The sequence below is a fragment of the Salmo trutta genome, chromosome 7 (assembly GCF_901001165.1).
Source record: "Salmo trutta chromosome 7, fSalTru1.1, whole genome shotgun sequence".
In the NCBI taxonomy this organism is placed as follows: domain Eukaryota; kingdom Metazoa; phylum Chordata; class Actinopteri; order Salmoniformes; family Salmonidae; genus Salmo; species Salmo trutta.
Window position 1 is genome coordinate 14,666,682 of NC_042963.1, and position 21,808 is coordinate 14,688,489.

Consider the following 21,808-nt stretch of genomic DNA (forward strand, 5'->3'; position numbering starts at 1 on the left):
TAGCCCCATGAACGCCTCCGGACCTTTTCCTAATCCCGATCTCTCGGGGTGGTTAGACTTTTGAATGAATTTTTAATGAATTTTGAATGACTTTTGAACGACTATGATTAAATTCAATAAAGTTTATTAGAAAAATTAAGCAATTTAACATTTGTGGCATTCTTGAAACATTTCACGTGAGCATACGCCTTGATTACACGGTCTTAAAGGACACATATTTGAACACTTTTGATATTTTCTAACAAAACAATCTACGACGCTATCATTACTTCTTAAATCATCATTATAAAGACACATAACATCTTCAAAAGAAACTCCACGGGCTATTTGGCACAGGTAGAATACACAGTGTTGACCACATGTAGTGGAAAGGTTATCTTGCACTTGTTTGATGCTGTAGTAGATCTTTGATCCGTTTTTGGTCAAAAAATCTTTAATAGATTTGGGAAAATGTAAAAAACCAGGGGGAAAGCTGTAGGAATCAAAAAAAGGTTAGATTTTTCTTCCTCCTTCATCTTCTAGTGTCACAGCTAGCCAGTGTTCACCTGGCATGTGTTTAGGATGGGTATTGACAATAAACATGGCTGGCCGCTCAGGCCATTTCTCAATAGGTAATTCATCACAAGCCCACACTCCATAAAATTGTTTTCCAATCAAGCGGGTCATGAGCCCTTCCAACTCTTGGGAATTCATGTCTTTGCTCAACAGTCCTTAATAATAATCCACTAAGACCTGTCTTCGGGCATTCACTTCCAAGATTGAATCAGAGCACGCATAAACAATCATGCTAACTGTACAGGCTAAAGGTGTACGGAAACGCATTTCCAGCCTGAGGTTGCCTTGGGACACCACAGACAGATTTCCTGAGGTGTCATCATCGGGGGATAAATTGAAAGCATACAATGTGTAACCCTCTGCAAAATCATTTCTGTCAATAGGTAAAGAGAGATCTTTTAGATGCCTCCCGGTAGCCAGGAATAGATTGTAAAATTCTCGCACAGATATGTTGTTATTAAATTGCGGTTGGAAAGCCTTAGCAGGGACCTGACGTCCGTCCTGACAGAGAGCTACATACTCTGCATTGAAGTGTTGAAAATTAAATGGGTTTTTATGTAAGCTGCCCGTATTAGAGGCGTGATCAACCAAACCTATAACCACATAGCGGGGTAAAGGGCCTAGAAAAAGGTTTTCCTGACTGCAGATTCTACTGCCCACAGGTATGCTAAAGGTTTTCATGGTAATTCTTTGGAGAGGGTAAAGGGCATTTCCTTTCATCAAAGCCTGTGTGTGACCCAGACGAACTGCCGGAGATACAGACACTTTTTTAATAAAAAGCGTTGCCCCCAACACTTTTAAACTAAAGTCACCGTCTTGGGCAGACATCAGACAAAACTCATCCTTGGCCCTGGTTAATTTGAGTCTTAAATCAACCGAATTTAAGAGTAAACGTTCTTGAAAGAAAATGTCAGAGTGTATAGGCCCTAGCAGATGAAACTCTCGAGATTCGACACAGTAGCGAGCGTGTGCCTCCAGTCCTTTGTTTGCACCGGTGGAAGGGTCTATCGATTCCATAGAGACTCCTGCAGTATCCTTGCTAAACAGCCCGGCGCTGAATTGTGTCTTGAGAGTGTCTTCGGAGTAGTTGAGTAAACACTCCATGATGGCCCTATAGGGGTATGTGGCACTGCTTGACTGATTAGACGTTCACCCAAAGTCACATCCACTTGGGAGAAGATGGTGGCCAAGGGGTAATTAATGAGACTCACTTTGGCATCGTTTGCAATATTAGTACCATCTCTTTTGGTCACTTTTAGACGTAAATGCACCAAGGTGTTGTTGAGGTCCAGATAGTTGTCACCGTGGCCTGGTATGAAAAATTCTATATGTCGGTAATGGCCGAGAGTGGCGCTATCTCCACATAACAGGACCTGTCTATTGAATGTTGGGTTAAGGGGGGCCGTGAAAAGATCGAGCTCTGTCTTTATAGCTTCAGAGGACATGCGGTGTAAAAGAGCCATGTTTCTTGGTTCTTTTAGAAAATACTTCAGAGTATTCTTTTTGTCGTTTTAGGTCCAGACCTCCTCACTTTACCACGTCTTTGACTTACTGAGTTTCTTTTAACGGTTAACCTCTGCTTTTTAGGGGCAGACCTGAGCCTTATACCTGGAGGTCTCTTTTTTGGTCTTCGAGACAACATCATAAGCCCCGAGCCTTCTTGATGCTCGGCATCTGGTGACGCCCTTCGGGTCATAGCATTGGCTACAACCTCACTTACTATATTTTTAGCCGCTGATTTTAAATGCGGTTTGGCTATGCTGAGGCCTCTCTTCATAAACGGTAAAACCATCCTAAAGAGGTTACGAAATATACCGCCTATCCCCGAACCGTACATGGTCGGGGATCCATGATAGCCGGGTAACCCATTACCCACTTGATCAACATAGTATGAGACGTAGCGGTTAGGGTCGAGATGGTGGTTTTGTTCCATAACCATTTTTAATTTATTTTGTATTATGTTTATAAAAAAAACTATATAAAATAATAATATATAATACTAATAAGATATTATATATGTAGAGAGGCTTTGGAGGGCCTAAAGTGGAGTTTTACAATCGTTTTACCATAAGTAAATTCGATGTTTTCGTTCTGATCCGTTTTAAGCTCAACCAGAATGTTCTCAATATATTTCTTGCTTACAGGTACGTAGTGTGGCTTGTCGTAGATGACAGTGACTATCCCTCCATCCTTTCCCTCTATATGAACTGTTCTCAGGAGGGGCACACAACTGTCTCCTACCCTCTGATATGATATGATGTCGGTATACACAAATATGTTGTAAAACCCTGCATGTATAACTCTGAGACGATCCTGTCGACGGTTCTATGGAACCCTTTTTTAATCTTTATAAGTTTCGCAGGTTCTGATATCCTTTTGCAATAAAAATCCCGGTCCTTCTCTTTGATATTATACCAGCTGTGGGGGTATGTAATCTCGCTGAGACCTACTTCCCAGGCCTCGGATAACTCTATAGGCTTTGGAAAATTGGTTGTATAATTAGAACTTTGGTTCTTACTATATATGTGTGCAGACGCATTACTGGGGAGGGTCAGGTAGAAGCCGCTGTGTTCCATGATGCACTCCTGTGTACACGCGAATAACGTTGTATTTATCATGCCTGAGGGTTTAAGTTAACCCCGATGCCTCCACCACATCTTGCTCTAAAACCCAACTGTTAAACTTTTGGGGCCAGTTTTTCCAACGGACCAAGACCCATTTTTTACCCCTTTCTCTCTTATGATCTAGAATTTCCTCCACGTGAAAGACTTTGCCTTTAACCACCTGTACCTTCTGTAGCTCCTTCTCGTAAAACGATCCCTCTATAAGCTCCCCGTCATAATCTTTTAATTTGTAGACAGGGGGTATGCGAGGTAGACATTTGGTAACGGTGAACACTTCGTCACTATAACCTTGCTCATATTTCTTGTCGAAAACACCCCTCAACTTTGATATACGTACCATGTCCCCCACTATGAATTTAAAATCAATTTTGTTCTTACGGCGAAGGGGGAACAAACCATACAGATTTTTAAAGACTTGAAAAGAGTTTTCAGAAGAGACCTCTGCGGGCTTCATCCTTATACTCTTATGGTAGCTGTAGTTATAACTCTTTACTAAATCTTGAACTATATCGATATATCTATGCGTGTTGTGAGCTGTAAAATATCTCCACATCCGCTCCTTCAGAGTTTGGTTAAAGCGTTCGACAACTGAAGCTTTCAAATCCGCGCCTGTAGCAAAATGTACTATATTATGCTTCTTCATGAGTTTCTGAAAAGTATTATTAAAAAATTATTTTCCGCCATCAGTCTGCACTTTCTTGGGGACTCCTCCTTCCTTCAAGATAGAGTCAAAGGCCCTGGTCACCTCTGCCCCACTCTTATTTCTTAAGTCCTTTACAAAGGCCATTTTAGAGAAAATATCTATAACCGTTAGCATGTATCGATTCCCATCATTTTTATCTGCATGGGCCTGCATGTCACATAGATCCGCCGCGCGGCTAACCAATCATCCACTTGAGCAACGCCTAACCGGCTACCTGTTCCCTCGGCCAAAGTTCTCTGTAAACGCTCCTTACCCCCATAAGACCCAGGGTTAGAGGGGGTGTAATACACGTTTTTCAACATCTGCTCCGCCATCCTTCCTGCCTCTCTGAGGTACAATAACGTTAATGAGCCACTTTCAAATAACGACAACGTTTCAGTTTCATTTTTTTATTTTTGCAAACATCATGTATTACATATACAGACAATTTAGGATTCGTTGCAGGATACTTGTCCCCGTTTTCTCAATGATCCCAGCATGCAACACCCTGTATATTTGGTTTAGATTTACAGGCTTTTGTCGCTGAATTTTTAAAACACACACATCAGCTATACAAGTATATAAACAACAAATGTGATACATGTTACAATTAAACGTGATACATGTTATACATGTGATACATGTTACAAAAAAAATCTTAGACAAGTTTGTTTCTAGTTCTTCAGAATCATCCACAAGACGGGAGACCAGTTGTGTCCATTGCATACTCTCGCCCGTATGTCATACATGATTCATGATTTGCTCCATTTTTGGCACACACTCTACATTAGCCCAGGTATTATGGGTTGTGTAGAATGATACATTGTTCACTTTATTTTCAATAATTTGATGCATCACATTTGTAAGTTCTCTCAAAAGAAAAAACGTATTTATTCTCTCTAACAACGTATGTATATAGTTCCCCATTGCTTTACATCTAAATAACAAATAGGTATTGTCACTCGGTCTCTGGGGTTTTGTTGAGCCAGAAAGTCATCACGTCCTCCACCACAGCTTCCCGGTATTTGTTGTCATCCACCAGGGTGTGTCGGATTTCTTTGAGTTTCTCGTGGATGTAGATCACCTCCTTCAGTTCATGTAGGAAAGCCTCGGTTACCCCGTAAACTCTGGGAACAGACGGCACAAGACCCATAGACTCCAGGGCTCTGACCAGCGCAGGTATAAACCTGCAGGACCACAGTCTTTTCACCAGCTCCTCAAAATGGTTGAAGTAGTATTTTGGGGGCTCGTATAAACACGCTGGCTGGGGTGATTGATCTCACAACCGATGCATTTTTCACGTATATACTCTCCAATCACCACGTTTAAAAGTGTGGCTACAGAGGCCTTGATGGTGTCCACAAAAATAGTACTGACCACCCCATCAAACACTTCCTCAGGCTGTGGACATGTAGGGGGTGTCGAGGGTCTTGGCTGGGGGGAGTAGAATGGTTGGCTGCGAGGCATACAGTCCTTAGGGTCTGGCCCCCATGACGTATCAGAGTCCAGGTATGTTGTAGGAATATCCATGGTATATGCTGAAATGAAGAAGTGGAGGCTTTAAGGGACCTCCTTTTATTGTAGAACCAGGCCTTTGGGTGGGGTCAGGGCGTGGTTAACGCAGCCGCATACTTAGTTTTCTTCAGGGGCTGACCCTTCTGAGGATGACCCTTCTTGGGATTGCTTTGAATCATAATCCTCAGGATTCGTATATATTATGCACTTCCTTAGCCGAACAATGCTCTGCCACTGTTGGCTCTGTACAAAAAGAACGTCCAACAACTCTAACATGCTCAATTCCATTAGATCCCAACTTTTAAAAGGAATAAGCATGTGCAACCTGAAATCCCCAGTCAGGCCACCATCACGAATGTTTTGGTTGCGGGTTTCCTCATTGCTGATATAGAACTCCACGCAGCCACATGGAAGTCCATTCTTCTCTGTATTTTCACCCTGTGAAATACTCTTCCTGAGGAATCTGGGGTACCTTCACAATGGGTCTCGTAGCCCGTGAACAAGCTATACCCCTTGGTGATAACTCTCAGTTCGGGACACAAAACCTTGCGAAAAACCGCCCAGTCTTCAGCCCCATAGTCCACTCCTAAAGTCTGGTCTGTATATTCTCCACCTTCGGCTACAGTATAGTTTCACTCTACGGGCCGGGTAATCAAACTGATACCCCCAGTGCTGTCCATTAGACATCATCACTTGATCTTTCAGTGCAGTTGCGGGCGGTATTTGGGTTCTACACACACATAGAAACCGCTTTTTTGGCGCGTCGTATATTGTTGCTTTATACTGGGTCTTTTCTCTATGTTTCAACCGAGGTCCTGCTTCCGTTGTTACGGTCATCACTGCTTTACCAAAATCCATGTTTATTTTTAAAATCTTGTTTTGTGTTCTGGGGCCGCATGTGTGTCTGGGGCGTATTTATAAGACGTCTGCCTCCAACACATAACCCCCCGGACATTCCTAATTCATAGACAACAACCCTAAGAGCAATAAAATAGGGGGGTGTGGGGTCATCCTCTTTGAAATGTTCAAACACAACCCCCCCAGTTCAATGAGGGCCCTACACATCAATCATCATGACAACTTCAAAGAGATGCAATATAGATATAACACACACTCTAACACGTGACAGAACAGGATAAAACTATATGACCCTAACCACGTGACACCTTCCCGCCAGGATGTCCAGACCAGATGCCCTTATTTGGGCATGTACGACCCAGCCGGACATAGGGTCATAAATCACGATTTTGACCGATGCCGTCTCCTTTATTCTCTCTAGCAATGAGCTACTACTGAAATGCATCTTTCCTTTTTTTGCTGTGACCATCCACATTGTCTAACACCCCGTAGTCCATTTATCGATAATAAACACCTCTGGTTATACTCCAAACAAAAAGCTACAGAGTTTTTAATTACAGTGACGAGAACAGAAAAATGTAACTGAATTATTTTAAATGATTCATTAATTCATTGCAGACAGATTTGTTGGTTTGTTTCTCTTTCATTAATTGAAAGATAAAGGAGCATGTCCCTTGTTATTTAGTCTTTCCTGCCTAAGAACTTTTGCATGTACACATAAGTAGTACCAGTCACCCTTCTCTCTAATTAGTGAGAACACCACTGGGACTCTATGTATTCTCTCACCTGAAGAGACTATGTGAAGCTGGTGTTCTTCATTGAGCATAAATGTGCAGCCTTGAAAGTTGCTCTCCAGTTTGTAGCCATCCAGGGGCAGTGAAGGGAATGGTGGTGTCTCCTTATGGTGAACTATGTGTCACGTTGTGATTGGAGGCTGCTGGTAAGACAGAAGGCTCCCCACCTGTACCTTTCCAAAGTGGGAGTCGACTAAAAGCTTTTCAGCAGACATCCCCATGCTGCAGATCAATGGCTTGGATAGAGGGTCAAAGCTTTTGTATGCCTCTTCTATCTGGAGAACTGAGAGGTCAGGGAGCGTTCCAAGAAGGGCACTGTAGAGTGTACTTCTGCAAAGCAGCCGCTGTGGTTTCCCAATCTAAACAATGTACTTGAAACCACCTGAAATTAAATAAATTCATATAGTCAAAGTGTAATAGCAGCTACTACCTACTATACTGGCTATTAGGGAATACTCACCTAATCCCTCCTTCTGCCATGCGATTTTTGGTAGGCTTGGTGATGGTCATTTTGTCTATGGGCCCAGGTTGCAGACCCTGTAAAAAGACAGTACAAGGGCACTATTCTAAATCTAATCATGAGACGATTTAAGTTTTCATTAAATCATTTATTAGCATTATGATGTGATTATAACCATATGATGTTGATATGTGGTATAGCTATTAAAACATACCATAGTCCTTGGCTAATACCACTGCTACTCGGCCTCTGTGCAGCTGTGCACAGGTGGGACGACTGGTGTTCCCATTTGGGAATAGTGTGCAGACTGGAATAGTAATGCAACTGTGTTGTTGCATAATGCAGTGCCAGCAACACATGAACAGTGATGTTGTGTCATTGTTACTGGCTCAGAGGGCTTCAGTACAACCTATGTGGGGATAAAAAAAGAAAATGATTAGACTATAAAATCCCTCAACATTAGTCACGACCAGCAAACAGAAGTGACTGGCGCAACATGCAACAGCCACTAAATTAATTACAGCAATACAGGTTTAAACTTTTCTATTAAGGGTATATGCCCTTGTTTAAATGTGATCTTATGCGTCCAACATAACAGAGCTTACGTAAACAGCAAGGAAGATATTGGAAACTTTCCAGTCCATGTGTGACATCTTAGAGTAGTAAGCAGAATAAGTGCACTCTATGTGTGTGTCTAGGTCATTAGGCACCATTAGACATGCACCTGTCTTGGGAGTCTGCATGTCTGTTTATTTTTGTACCATTGTTATGGCCTAATATTTACTGTTGCTATGGTTACACCAGCAATGGAATCTATGCCCTAATGTGAAGTCAAGCTAAAATGAGTGCAAGGCAAAAAGATAATGGTGGCTAAATGCCAGAGTGGATGAATCATTAACATAAAGAGGAGTTACTATGTGTGTGACGTAAGGATGAAAACTGTATAACAAGTGTGTGCCAAGGCTGGGAAGGCAGTTGCTTCATGAACCAGCTCGGCTTTTATTACTTTGTAATAAAGTCTATTTTAACTCACAGGTTCCGATATTTGAGAAATATTATTGACTTAATATTTCAACGACAAAGACAACTGAACAATTACTACACTAAGAACGGTTTCATAGACATGGGTTATGCCTAGTCCTAGACGAAGCAATGCCTCTTAATGCAGATCTCCATTGACAGAAACTTCTTAGTTTAAGACTAGGCTTCATCTCTGACTGTGTAATCGGCATATAGTGTGTCACAAACAGCTGACTTTTCACACTATACTCAAACTGTGTGGTTTCTCATTTTTCCTCATGGACCTGTAGCAGCAAGCCCTTACGCTGACCTCTCCTGTCACTTTGTCCCTGTTCGAAACGGTTTGGAATAAAAAGAATGAGCAATCATGTTAGCTATCTACTGTAAAAGGCATGTCTTAAACTACGTTACAGCTTTCAGTAAACGTCCTTGTCTGGTCTGATAGGCAACTTGGCTATACTTAAGTTACCTTCATAGTTGAAAAGGTAACTGAAGACAAAGTTTGAATCCTTTTTCCAACTTAGAGGTCGGTGCTTTGCTACTTGTCTTGGCCAGACGATGTACATCCGTCACTGTTATCTTTGGCAGCTCTTGCAAGCGACTTGACACAAATAATCGAATTACAAAAATCACTAACTGAACGGATAAGCAGAATTTTCAACAAGAATGATTAAAAAACACTATAGAAATATGATTATATTAATATACTGAGATAACGATAAAACGAGGCTAGTATGACTACAAACAGGCGGACAGGACGCGATCAGGAGAGGAAGCTATGTATCGGGTAGGAAGTTGAGCGGAAGTGGGCGTTGCTACATTGTGCAAAAGGTCTGAATACTAAACGGTGTGGATCATTTAGATCAGGGGTGTCAAACGTCCGGCCCGCGGGCCGGATCAGGCCCGCAAAGGGGTTTAATCCGGCCCGCGAGATGATTTTGTAAAGTATAAAAATTAGCTGCAATTTTTCAATAAAAGAAACTTCTGTTCCAATTGCGTCCACTGGATGGCGCAATAGCAATTGTGTTAAGCAAGCAAACCGTTTATAACGGAGCAGAGCAAGTAGGTCAAGCAAGTGCAGCCAGTCCAGATGAGCTACTTCGTTTTGCTTGCGATATTTATTACGGCTTCTACTTTTAACATTTTGTGCTTTGGCACCATCATTGCCCCAATAATGTCTCTGTCAAAAAAGAGAAAAGTGGACGAAGAGTGCAGAGTGTTCCAAGAAAAATGGTCATCCTCCTATTTATTCACGGAATTGAATGGGAAAGCTGTATGTTTGGTGTGTTCACAGCATGTTGCAGTGCTGAAAGAGTATAACCTTCGTCGCCACTATGTGAGTCTTCATGCCGACAAATATGACAACTTTCAAGGACAGCAGAGAAGAGAGAAGGTGAATGAACTGTTGGCGGGTCTGAAGAAACAGCAGTCTGTGTTTACTCACAGCCGAGACATCAGTGACGCTGCAGTGAAAGCTAGCTACCTCATTGCTAATGAAATCGCAGTGGCTTCAAAACCATTTAGTGAGGGTGAATTTGTAAAAACATGCATGATGAAGGCAGCGGAGATTGTGTGCCCTGAAAAGCGCCAGGCTTTTGCAAATATCAGCCTGACAAGAAACACAGTTGCAGACAGGATTTCCGATCTTTCAGTGGATTTGGACAGCCAGTTGAAGCAAAAAGTAAAGTCATTTATTGGGTTTTCAGTTGCAATCGATGAAAGCACGGACATTACAGATGTTGCACAACTGGCCATTTTCATCCGCGGAGTTGATGACACATTGACCGTCACCGAGGAGTTCGTGGAGTTGGTGCCGATGACAGATACAACGACAGCAGCTGATATTTTCACCGCACTCGTCGGCGCGCTGGACAGGGTCGGAGTGGAGTGGTCCCGCGCTGTCAGCCTGGCTACAGATGGTGCGCCCTCAATGATCGGGGAAAAAGCAGGCGTTGTGACAAAGTTCAGAGAGAAAGTGCAATCTGCAGGAGGCTTTGTGTTGCAAGTCATTAAAGATGGATAACGTCATGAAGGTGGTCATCCAAACTGTTAATTTCATCCGATCCAGAAGCCTGAATCACCGTCAGTTTGACAGCCTTCTCAGAGAGAAAGACCACATCTATGGCCTGCCATACCACACTGAGGTAAGATGGTTAAGCCAAGGTGCTGTGCTTAGGCGTTTCTTTGATTTACGAGAAGAAATTGAACAGTTCATGGAAGAAAAGGGCAAACCAGTGTTAGAATTTCATTCCGCAGAATGGATGCAGGACCTTGCATTTATGGTGGATGTTACAGAGCACCTGAATAACTTGAACAAACAGCTGCAATGGCGCAACAAAGTCGTCACGCAGTATTATGACAGCATACGTTCTTTCAAGTTGAAGCTGTCATTGTGGGAGACGCAACTCGCCGGTGGTGATGCAGCTCACTTCTCCTGTCTGAAAAATGTGTGCGCGACCCAACATGTGGCAGACATGAAGCGGTTCAAAGATAAAATAACGGCACTGTTACGGGAGTTTGAGCAACGCTTTCAGATTTTTGGTGAACTGGAGAAAGACTTCAACGTTTTTTGCTCGCCATTCACCGTGAATCCCTCTGATCTGCCCGTCAGCATCCAACTTGAAATAATAGACTTGCAGTGTGACTCGGATATGAAGGGCAAATTTGCCGCAGCTGGCTTGGACACATTTTATCAGAAGCTCTTGCCAGGTTACCCCAACTTGACAGCCCTCGCTGCAAAACTGTTGTGCATGTTTGGAACCACATATCTTTGTGAGCAAGTTTTCTCTGTAATGAGCATAAATAAAACAAAGCTGCGCTCAAGGCTCACGCACAAGCACTTGAATCACATCCTGAAGTTGGCTGCCACTCAGGATGTGACGCCTGATATTGATGCGCTGGTGAAAGCTAAAAGATGCCAGGTATCAGGAGTCAAATAAACTATGCAACCCCACTTAAAGTGCTGCATGAGACACCCTGATATAGTTCTGTGATCTGTGATATACTTCTGTGAATCACTGAGGCATTGTGTGTTTGTGTGTTATTTTTCTTTAGAATTTTCAAATAAACTTGAGGTGTTTTATGATTAATAGTGATGTTGTGCTTGTACTATTGTGGACACACTGTCCTCAGGCTCCAGCTTTATGTTTTATGTTGATCGTATTAAAACAAAGAAAACAATCTGAAGTTGTTGTTTTTAAGTTATATATACCATGATTTTACCGGTCCGGCCCACTTGGGAATAGATTTTCCTCCATGTGGCCCCTGAGCTAAAATGAGTTTGACACCCCTGATTTAGATAAAGAGGAGTGACTATGTATGTTATGCCAGACTGAAGTTGTATATACAGAGGTCTCTGAGTCTGGGACTGGCAGTTGCTCCATGGACCATCTCGGCTTGTTACTTTGTAATTAAGTCTGTAATGAACTCGCAAGCTCCGGTATCTGAGATATTATTGAACCAATATTTATTCGACACAACGCGTCCATGCACTATGATGTATACGGGTAAGCTAACGTTACATTTTCAGATATGACACGTTTTCTCATTTTGACAGCAAGTGGTTTCATTTCAAGCTAGTGTACTGTTAGCCCGCTAACGTTAGCTGGCTGTCTCCCTAGCTGATGTTATTATACGTTTCCCAGAGTCGTTTGCTGTTCTAGTTAGAGCCTAATGTTAGCTAGCTAACATTGAACATGGTTGGTTAACTCCCATCACTATGGCATTGTTGGCACTGTTCATTGTTGTTTAACTAGCTAACGTTCGCTGGCTGGCTCGTTAGCTAACGTGGTGTGTGAACTTACACTTTGTTTACCTAGCTAGCAAGCTATATGTCTTAAGCTAAAGTGTACTGATAACTAGCTAGCTAACGTTAGCTGACGTTATTATTCGTTTCCCAGAGCCGTGTGCTGTTCAAGTTAGAGCCTAATGTTAGCTCGCTAACATTGAAAATGGTTAGTTAGCTCCCAGCACTGTGGCATTGTTGCCACTGTTTATTGTTTAACTAGCTAACTTTGGCTGGCTGGCTGGCTCGTTAACTAACGTGACATGTACAACACATGTTGAATATGACCGGTGTCAGTAAACGTCTCCAAAAAAGCCTAATGAAATTGTTAGGGTTTGACCAACTATTTGAGTGCATATCCTATATAATATAACACAGATGCTATAATAATGAGTATATAAACTATATATAATTGAGTACTGCTATATGTTAAGAAGAAGTGGCTCATGTGATGGTGGGTCATGTGGAAAGAATGCTGATGAAGTAGAAACAGGATTTTCTGTAGAATAGCAATAACAGGATATGGGTGAAAGGTATATGCAGGGGCTGTAAGGGTTTTAGAGAACTGTGCAGTCACAAGTTGAGACATCCGCCAGGAAGGTGGAGTGCGTCTAGAGGTTGGGACCAACCTGCACGCCAACGATAGGCTGGAATAAGTCTAAACCATATTATAGCCTCTACTATGACAGGCCCTCAAGGAGAGCGAACTAAGTCTGTCAAAGTATTTAAGGAAGAACTTGTAATGTCATTCCAGTTCTCTGTCTGCCCTGCGTGGTGTTACAGGGAGCCCGTATATACGAACCACATATTTACCATTCAAGTGTTTGCATTAATTAAAGTACAAAGAAATCAGAAGTTACTATGTGCTGACTATTTTGTTCTGATACCAGATTCGAATTGACGCGACCTGACGACCTGTTGCCAGCAGAGCTGGTGAGGGTGTGAGTTATGCTGACAGCGTGTAGCCAAAGAGCTCTTCACTATATAGTAAAATATTCAAAGGTGATTTTCTCAAAAGTGAGTTTACAAGTTGATCAACTTTCAAAGCAGAATTACTTTCCCATTGTTCCTCAAATGCAGTGTATGGTTTTTGTAGCTCTGAGAATCTACTTTTATATAATGTAAAAAAACACCATTTCAATTTTTGCTACATAAAACTGAATCCAGGTGGTGAGTCACAAATGATCAAAACTGTCTAAACTGTTTTTCTTTGTGGCTCAGTTGGTAGAGCATGGTGTTTGCAACGCCGGGGTTGTGGGTTCGATTCCCACGGGGGGCCAGTACAAAAAAAAAAAAATTGCATGAAATGTATGCATTCACTACTGTAAGTCGCTCTGGATAAGAGCGTCTGCTAAATGACTAAAATGTAAAATGTAATTATGGGGTATTGTGTGTAGATTGATGAGGAAACACATTTTTATTTAATACATTTTTTCATAAGCTGTAACATAACAAAATGTGGAAAAAGTCAAGGGGTCTGAATACTTTCTGAATGCAATGAAGGCCTACCATCTACTGCCTTCGTGCTCTTGACGGCACTTAACCCCCCACAAAGTAGAACTGCACTGTCAGTCACATGTGGTCAACCCGCCATGCCATCTGGAGAGCTCCTGGGTGTGCAGGCTTGGCTTTTGATCCAGCCCTGAAAAGCTCAAGTCTTCTTAAGGTCCTGATGATCAGCTGATGTTTAGGCTACAATATGGTTAGACCAGGGCTTGAGAATATGAATATGTTCTTTAAGTTAAGATAGGAAACAGAGGCAATCATGTAGGAACCAATCCAATGAATCATGTTTATGTATGTTTTTATGTAACCGTATGTAAGGAACGCCTTTTTTTAGAGCTCACTTCAGACTGGTACTTTATGCATCTGAGTTTGACTGTGACATTGTCGTAGAAATATTAGGACAATAATATTTCTCAGATACCGGAACTTGTGAATTCAGATAGACTTTATTACAATGTAACAAGCCGAGCAGTTCTATGGAACAACTGATCTTTTCAGTCTCAGCACACTCCTTTTATACAGTTTTACCCTTACATAACATACATAATCATTTACATAAAGTGGAGTGACTTATACCCTTTATCCTTGGCCGCCCTTATCTTTTTGCCTTGCACTCATTTTAGCTTAGTTTCCATTCTCTTATTGGCGTAGATTCTATTGGTGGCGTGCACTCCTAATGCAGGTGCGTGTCTAATTGTGCCTGTAACTGATTTAACTAATGTGTCTGTCCAATGGCCTTCACAAGACCAGGTATGACCCAGAATGACTAGGCCTGTGTTGATCCAGCTTTGCACAATCATATGGATTCTGCTTACACATGTCTAATGGTTAACCCTATATTGATTCTGCTTCCTACTTCTAAGAAAACAGTATAGATACTGGAAAATACCCACAACCTCTGTCGTGGATATTCATACTGAGAGAGACTGTCATTTCTTCAAACAATCATCTTTTTTTAATATCGATTAATTATTGCTATCATGAAGCCGTCGACACCACACTCTTGAGTGTGTTGCCGAGAGCTTAACCTTTACAGACAATGCAGAGTTCTTATATAGCTGACACTAAAAATGCTTAGACATGACTGGTTCCACCCTTCCAATGCTGATCAGAGGCACCACAAGCCATCCTGTGGTCATCTGCACCCGGTGCTGTTTCCCAGATGCAAGAATGATTAGACACAATAAGGTTTTTGTTCTATTCCTCCAGGCTATCTCAGTTACACCCACCACATCTTGTCTGTGGTCTTTAGGTTTTATCATCAGGTCAACTGTCAGTTCAAGCCCCAGAGGGCCAACTCAACCCACAGACACAGATGAGAGAGTACTCATCAAACCTTATTTGACAAATAAACAATATTATAACATCTTGTAATTTTACTCTTACACCTCTCCAGATTGCTGACAATAAAGACTGATTCATTTAAAATTGATTGAGTTTTATTTAACCAGGTAAGCCAGTTGAGAACAAGTTCTCATTTACTACAGCGATCTGGCCAAGATAAAGCAAGGCAGTGCGACACAAAAAACAACAACAGAGTTACACAATAAACAAATGTACAGTCAATAACACAATAGAAAAGACTGTCCTTGTGTTGAATTTCCACGACAGGAGATCAATGCACAGCAAGTTTGGCCAATTAGGCTATTCTTAGAATATATTTTTTTATGTTGTCGCATTTACATGGCTACTGTTTAATAGAGGAATCCCAGCTTTCCAACGGTGTAGATTTATTTAGGCTCTACAGTGCCGGTGGAAAAGCAACAACGACATTAATGCTTAGCTAACTAGTGAGAACTGCTACAAGTTATGTTTTGGATTGGCTATCTAGTTAGTCTGTCATTATTTTATACCTGCTGCTGAAATGCTGCACTCTCTCCTCAGGCAACCGCCCACTGGCACCCACGCAGCACACACAGACACGCACTGAAGGGTCATTCGGATAATGGCTGATATGTAGCTTTTTAAGTGATTGATATAAAAGCGTGCCTTCATGAATTACATTAACAAAAATTATATATGACTTTTCATGACCTTACAAACCCTAATTTTACATTGGGCATTGGCTGACGGATTTTCAATATGTGCAATCGCTAACAGCCTACGATCACTCAGATTCAGACTGGCGGCAAATAAACCTGAAAAGTGGAATCAGGAAATTAATGTAATCTCTCCATTGCTATTCAATGCAGATCCCATCTTCATTCCGCTTTGATCAACCTTTTTTGTCTATGTGTGAATCTAGGCCAGCCAAAGGCTACTTTTGTTTGTTTTTATAGAGGAACCAATATGCAATTCCTAAAAAAGTTGCTGTGCCGGTATGGCGCTCTGGCCAAAGTCGAACACTGCTCACCACTGTAAATTACTCAGGATAAGTTAATACGTTTACAAAAGGATAAGTTTAATTTGCAAAGTATTTCAGGAAACTGGAAAACATATCAAGCAAGTATTTTTATATTCCACAAGTATTAGCTGTTTTGTACAGATAATTATCAGACTCAAGTAACATGCTGGTAAACACTTGAATACAAATAGATTCAGTTAACATTTTTTCCACAAAAGTAGGGCACTAGGCCTTTACTAGTCCTGTGTTAACGGACAGGTCTCAATGTTTTTCAGCATTAATGACAGATTTCTTGTTATCTAGGCGCTAGCCAAACTGAAGCATGCTGACACCTCAACTCCGTCCATAGTTCTTTTCAAAACTTATGGGGAAATGAAGGCTGTTTTTAGATAAACGCTGAAAAATAAGATCTGTGGTCTTACGTGCTTTGTTCTGTGAGATCATCTTAATCAGCTAATGTTTATTTTGAAGCATTTATATAATTTTTTTTTAAAGCACAAAGGCTTCATAAATGATAAAGGTCATGTTGATTGACATTATCTCTTAGAACAAAATGTACAAGATCTCCTAAGCCTGTGTTAACCTTCAGACCTTATTTTTGGCGTTTATCCCAATGCCCTATTAATATTCCTAGTGATTGGACGATTGATTCCGGAGCGCCGACACAGTTTTCGAAGCACTACTGATCCGACACAATGTACCAATGCTCGTTTCAAAGTAACATTGTCACGTGATCAATGACATCTGAAGCTTCGTTTTGATCACGCGGTTTTTCAAACTGTGGCAAGATCCCACTGATTTCGCTGTGGTTTGGTGCTTTCTTAGATTCAAAGTGGCTTTCAAACATCGATCCTCTAACGGACACTGTACAATGTAGTTAGGATTTATTTTCATGTAGCGTCACTGAACGATAGCTGAGCAGGTAGTCAGGAGCTGTGTTCAGATATCCATAATAACATACTGTATACTACATAATGAGTATATACTACATACTATTAGTTCATTTTAGTATACTGTAAACAAACGGTATCGTTTCAGTTGAGTGTACTAGCGCTTCGTCTGTCTACCGGAAGTTGATGCTGTTGCTATGCAACCTCTTGCTAGCTTGTTAGCATAACAAATGACAAGCTAGACATTTTACAATTTTGGGTGTGTTCGAATCTGAAGTGCCAGAGAGCTCTGAGTGCGCTCTGAGCGTTCATAAATTCAGAGCTTTGTCAGATTGTCCATTCGTAGGGTTGATCTGAGCGTTCTGACCTTAGCTTGAGTGCTTGACTGCCATTGTAACTGGCTAATGTTGGCTAGATACTTCCAGACACAAATGTGAGAACACCTCACTCTGACCATTTTACTCACCCTAGCAGAGCTGGTTAGGCTGTTTTCATGCTATCCAGAGTGTTGGTTACTGTAATTGTGTTGCTGGCAACAATTTAATTCATGCTTCTTTTTTTTTTTTTGCAATGTTTACTGACACCGGCCATATTCAACGGGTGTTGAGCGTTCGTAAATTCATCAGTTATTCTGTGTTCTGGCACACTCAGATGAGAGTGGTCTGAAATCTGAGTAGATAGCCAGAATTAACAATGTCCTTTGAGACCGCACAACAACTATACCGCTTAGCTAAGAATGACGCGAATAATAATTAAGTCTAAATGTTGGGTAGTTAGTTAATATACTGCCTAGCAAGTTCAATGTATTAGTAGCCACATTTAATCCTAGTAAAAATTCCCTGTCTTAGGTCTTTTAGGATCACCACTTTATTTTAAGAATGTGAAATGTCAGAATAATAGTAGAGAGAATTATTTCTTTCAGCTTTTATTTCTTTCATCACATTCCCAGTGGGTCAGACGTTTACATACACTCAATTATTATTTGGTAGCATTACCTTTTAAATTGCTTAACTTGGGCCAAACGTTTTGGGTAGCCTTCCACAAGCTTCCCACAATAAGTTGGGTGAATTTTGGCCCATTCCTCCTGACAGAGCTGGTGTAACTGAGTCAGGTTTGTAGGCCTCCTTGTTCGCACACGCTTTTTCAGTTCTACCCACAAATTTTCTATAGGATTGAGGTCAGGGCTTTGTGATGGCCACTCCAATACCTTGACTTTGTTGTCCTTAAGCCATTTTGCCACAACTTTGGAAGTATGCTTGGGGTCATTGTCCATTTGGAAGACCCATTTGCAACCAAGCTTTAACTTCCTAACTGATGTCTTGAGATGTTGCTTCAATATATCCACATAATTTAGCTTCCTCATGATGCCATCTATTTTGTGAAGCGCACCAGTCCCTCCTGCAGCAAAGCACCCCCACAACATGATGCTACCACCCCTGTGCTTCACGGTTGGGATGGTGTTCTTTGGCTTGCAAGCCTCCCCCTTTTTCCTCCAAAAATAACGATGGTCATTATGGCCAAACGGTTCTATTTTTGTTTCATCAGACCAGAGGACATTTCTCCAAAAAGTACGATCTTTGTCCCCATGTGCAGTTGCAAACCGTAGTCTGGCTTTTTTATGGCGATTTTGGAGCAGTGGCTTCCTCCTAACCTGAGTGGCCTTTCAGGTTATGTCGTTAAAGGACTCATTTTACAGTGGATATAGATACTTTTGTACCTGTTTCCTCCAGCGTCTTCACAAGGTCCTTCGCTGTTGTTCTGGGATTGATTTGCTCTTTTCGCACCAAAGTACGTTCATCTCTAGGAGACAGAACGCGTCTCCTCCCTGAGCGGTATGACGGCTGCATGGTCCCATGGTGTTTATACTTGGCAGATTTTGGGATTTTCCCATGATGTCAAGCAAAGAGGCGCTGAGTTTGAAGGTAGGCCTTGAAATACATCCACAGGTACACCTCCAATTGACTCAAATTATGTCTATTAGCCTATCAGAAGCTTCTAAAGCCGTTACATAATTTTCTGGAGTTTTCCAAGCTGTTTAAAGGCACAGTCAACTTAGTGTAAACTTCTGACCCACTGGAATTGTGATGCAGTGAATTGTAAGTGAAATAATCTGTCTGTAAACAATGGTTGTAAAAATTACTTGTGGCATGCACAAAGTAGATGTCCTAACCGACTTGCCAAAACTATAGTTTGTTAACCTCTATGGGCTAGGTGGGACGTCACCGTCCCACTCTATTCAACAGCCAGTGGAACAGCGTGGCGCGAAATACAAAAACCTAAAAAATGCAATAATTTCAATTTTTCAAACATATGAATATTTTACACCATTTTAAAGATAAGACTGTCGTTATTCTAACCACATTGTCCGATTTTCAAAAAGGCTTTACAGCGAAAGCAAAACATTAGATTATGTTAGGAGAGTACATAGCCCAAAATAATCACACAGCCATTTTCCAAGCAAGTATATATGTCACAGAAACCCAAAACACTGCTAAATGAAGCACTAACCTTTTGATGATCTTCATCAGATGACACTCCTAGGACATTGTTATACAATACATGCATGTTTTGTTCAATCAAGTTCATATTTATATTAAACAGCTTTTTACATTGGCGTGTAATGTTCAGAAAATGTATCCCACCGAAAACTTCCAGTGAATTTACGAAATTACTCATGATAAACGTTGACAAAATACATAACAATTATTTTAAGAATTATAGATACAGAACTCCTTTATGCAATCGCTATGTCAGATTTTAAAATAGCTTTTCGGTGAAAGCACATTTTGCAATATTCTGAGTACATAGCTCAGCCATCACAGCTAGCTATTTTGACACCCGTCAACTTCGGGCACACTAAACTCAGAATTAGTATTATAAAAATTGTATTACCTTTGCTGATCTTCATCAGAATGCACTCCCAGGACTGCTACTTCCACAAGAAATGTTGTTTTTCTTCCAAATAATCCATAGTTATGTCCAAATACCTCCGTTTTGTTCGTGTGTTCAGGTCACTATCCAAAGGGTAACGCGCGAGCGCATTTCGAGACAAAAAAAATGCAAAATGTTCCATTACCGTACTTAGAAGCATGTGAAACGCTGTTTAAAATCAATTTTTATGGTATTTTTCTTGTAAAATAGCGATAATATTCCAACCGGACAATAGTGTATTCATTCAAAGAGGAAAAGAAGAAACAGCGTGGTCTCGTGAATGCGCATATCCAATCTCTTTGTCACCAGGCAGACCACTGAGAAACTGAGCTACTATACTCTGCCCAGAGACAGGAGACGCCTCAATCCACTTTCTGAAGGCTCTAGAGAGCCAATGGAAGCCTTAGAAAGTGCTACATAACCCCAGAGATACTGTAGTTTCGATAGAGAATCAAAAGAAGAACTACAAATTCTCAGACGGGCCACTTCCTGCTTGCTGAGCCACAGGGTCTTCCCTGTGGCTCAGTTTGTAGAGGATGATGTGTGCAACGCCAGGGTTGTGGGTTCGATTCCCACGGGGGGCCAGTACAATTTTTTTTTTTTTTTAAATGTATGAAATGTATGCATTCACTACTGTAAATCGCTCTGGATAAGAGCGTCTGCTAAATGACTAAAATGTAAATGGAATTGTCTCAGGTTTTTGCCTGCCATATGAGTTCTGTTATACTCAGACACCATTCAAACAGTTTTAGAAACTTCAGAGTGTTTTCTATTCAAATCTACTAATAATATGCATATTCTCGTTTCTGGGCAAGAGTAGTAACCAGTTTAAATCGTGTATGTTTTTTTTATCCGGCCGTGAAAATACTGCCCCCTAGCCCAGACAGGTTAACCTGTTATGGCTAGGGGGCAGTATTTTCACGGCCGGATAAAAAACGTACCCGATTTCATCTGATTATTACTCCTGCCCAGAAACTAGAATATGCATATAATTATTGGCTTTGGATAGAAAACACCCTAAAGTTTCTAAAACTGTTTGAATGGTGTCTGTGAGTATAACAGAACTCATATGGCAGGCAAAAACCTGAGAAGATTCCAAACAGGAAGTACCCTCTCTGACCATTCCTTGAGCTTCTTGGCTCTGTTTATTGAAAACTTAGGATCTTTGCTGTAACGTGACACTTCCTACGGCTCCCATAGGCTCTCAGAACCCGGGAAAAAGCTGAATGATGTAATTCCAGCCGCTGGCTGAAAAACATTAGCGCCTTTGGTAAGTGCTCTATCAGGGGACCATCAGACTGAGGCTCGTGCACGAGGGGATCCCATGTTTTTATTTTCTCTCTCTTTGAACGTAAACACGCTTTCCTGGTCGGAATATTATCGCTTTTTTACGAGAAAAATGGCATAAAAATTGATTTTAAACAGCGATTGACATGCTTCGAAGTACGGTAATGGAATATTTAGAATTTTTTTGTCACGAAACGCGTCGGGCGCATAACCCTTCGTCACCCTTGGATAGTGTCTTGAACGCACGAACAAAACGCCGCTATTTGGATATAACTATGGATTATTTTGAACCAAACCAACATTTGTTATTGAAGTAGAAGTCCTGGGAGTGCATTCTGACGAAGAACAGCAAAGGTAATAACATTTTTCTTATAGTAAATCTGACTTTGGTGAGGGCTAAACTTGGTGGGTGTCTAAATGGCTAGCCCTGTGATGCCGGGCTATCTACTTAGAATATTGCAAAATGTGCTTTCACCGAAAAGCTATTTTAAAATCGGACATATCGAGTGCATAGAGGAGTTCTGTATCTATAATTCTTAAAATAATTTATGTTTTTTG

The 21,808-nt window shown here is 41.2% G+C and overlaps 1 protein-coding gene and 1 long non-coding RNA gene across 6 annotated transcripts in view; one reads left to right on the top strand and one right to left on the bottom strand.

Annotated features, from left to right (window-relative positions):
- Positions 1-21,808, top strand: part of LOC115196989 (uncharacterized) — a 39,591-nt gene that overhangs the window by 7,565 nt on the left and 10,218 nt on the right. Inside the window, exon 1 of one of the 5 annotated variants that reach the window (XM_029758084.1) lies at positions 11,811-12,014. The exons of the other annotated variants lie outside the window; for them this stretch is intronic. Within the exon in view, the coding sequence (XP_029613944.1) occupies positions 11,995-12,014 (20 nt within the window). The 5' untranslated portion in view covers positions 11,811-11,994. Of the gene's footprint in view, positions 1-11,810; positions 12,015-21,808 lie in introns of those variants that run through there. 5 annotated transcript variants of the gene reach the window in all.
- LOC115196990 (uncharacterized) lies at positions 6,686-9,335 on the bottom strand. Its single transcript, XR_003878942.1, has 4 exons — positions 8,978-9,335; positions 7,703-7,897; positions 7,489-7,565; positions 6,686-7,410 (listed from the first exon to the last, which is right to left on the bottom strand). It is a non-coding gene; the product is annotated as an uncharacterized LOC115196990 (long non-coding RNA).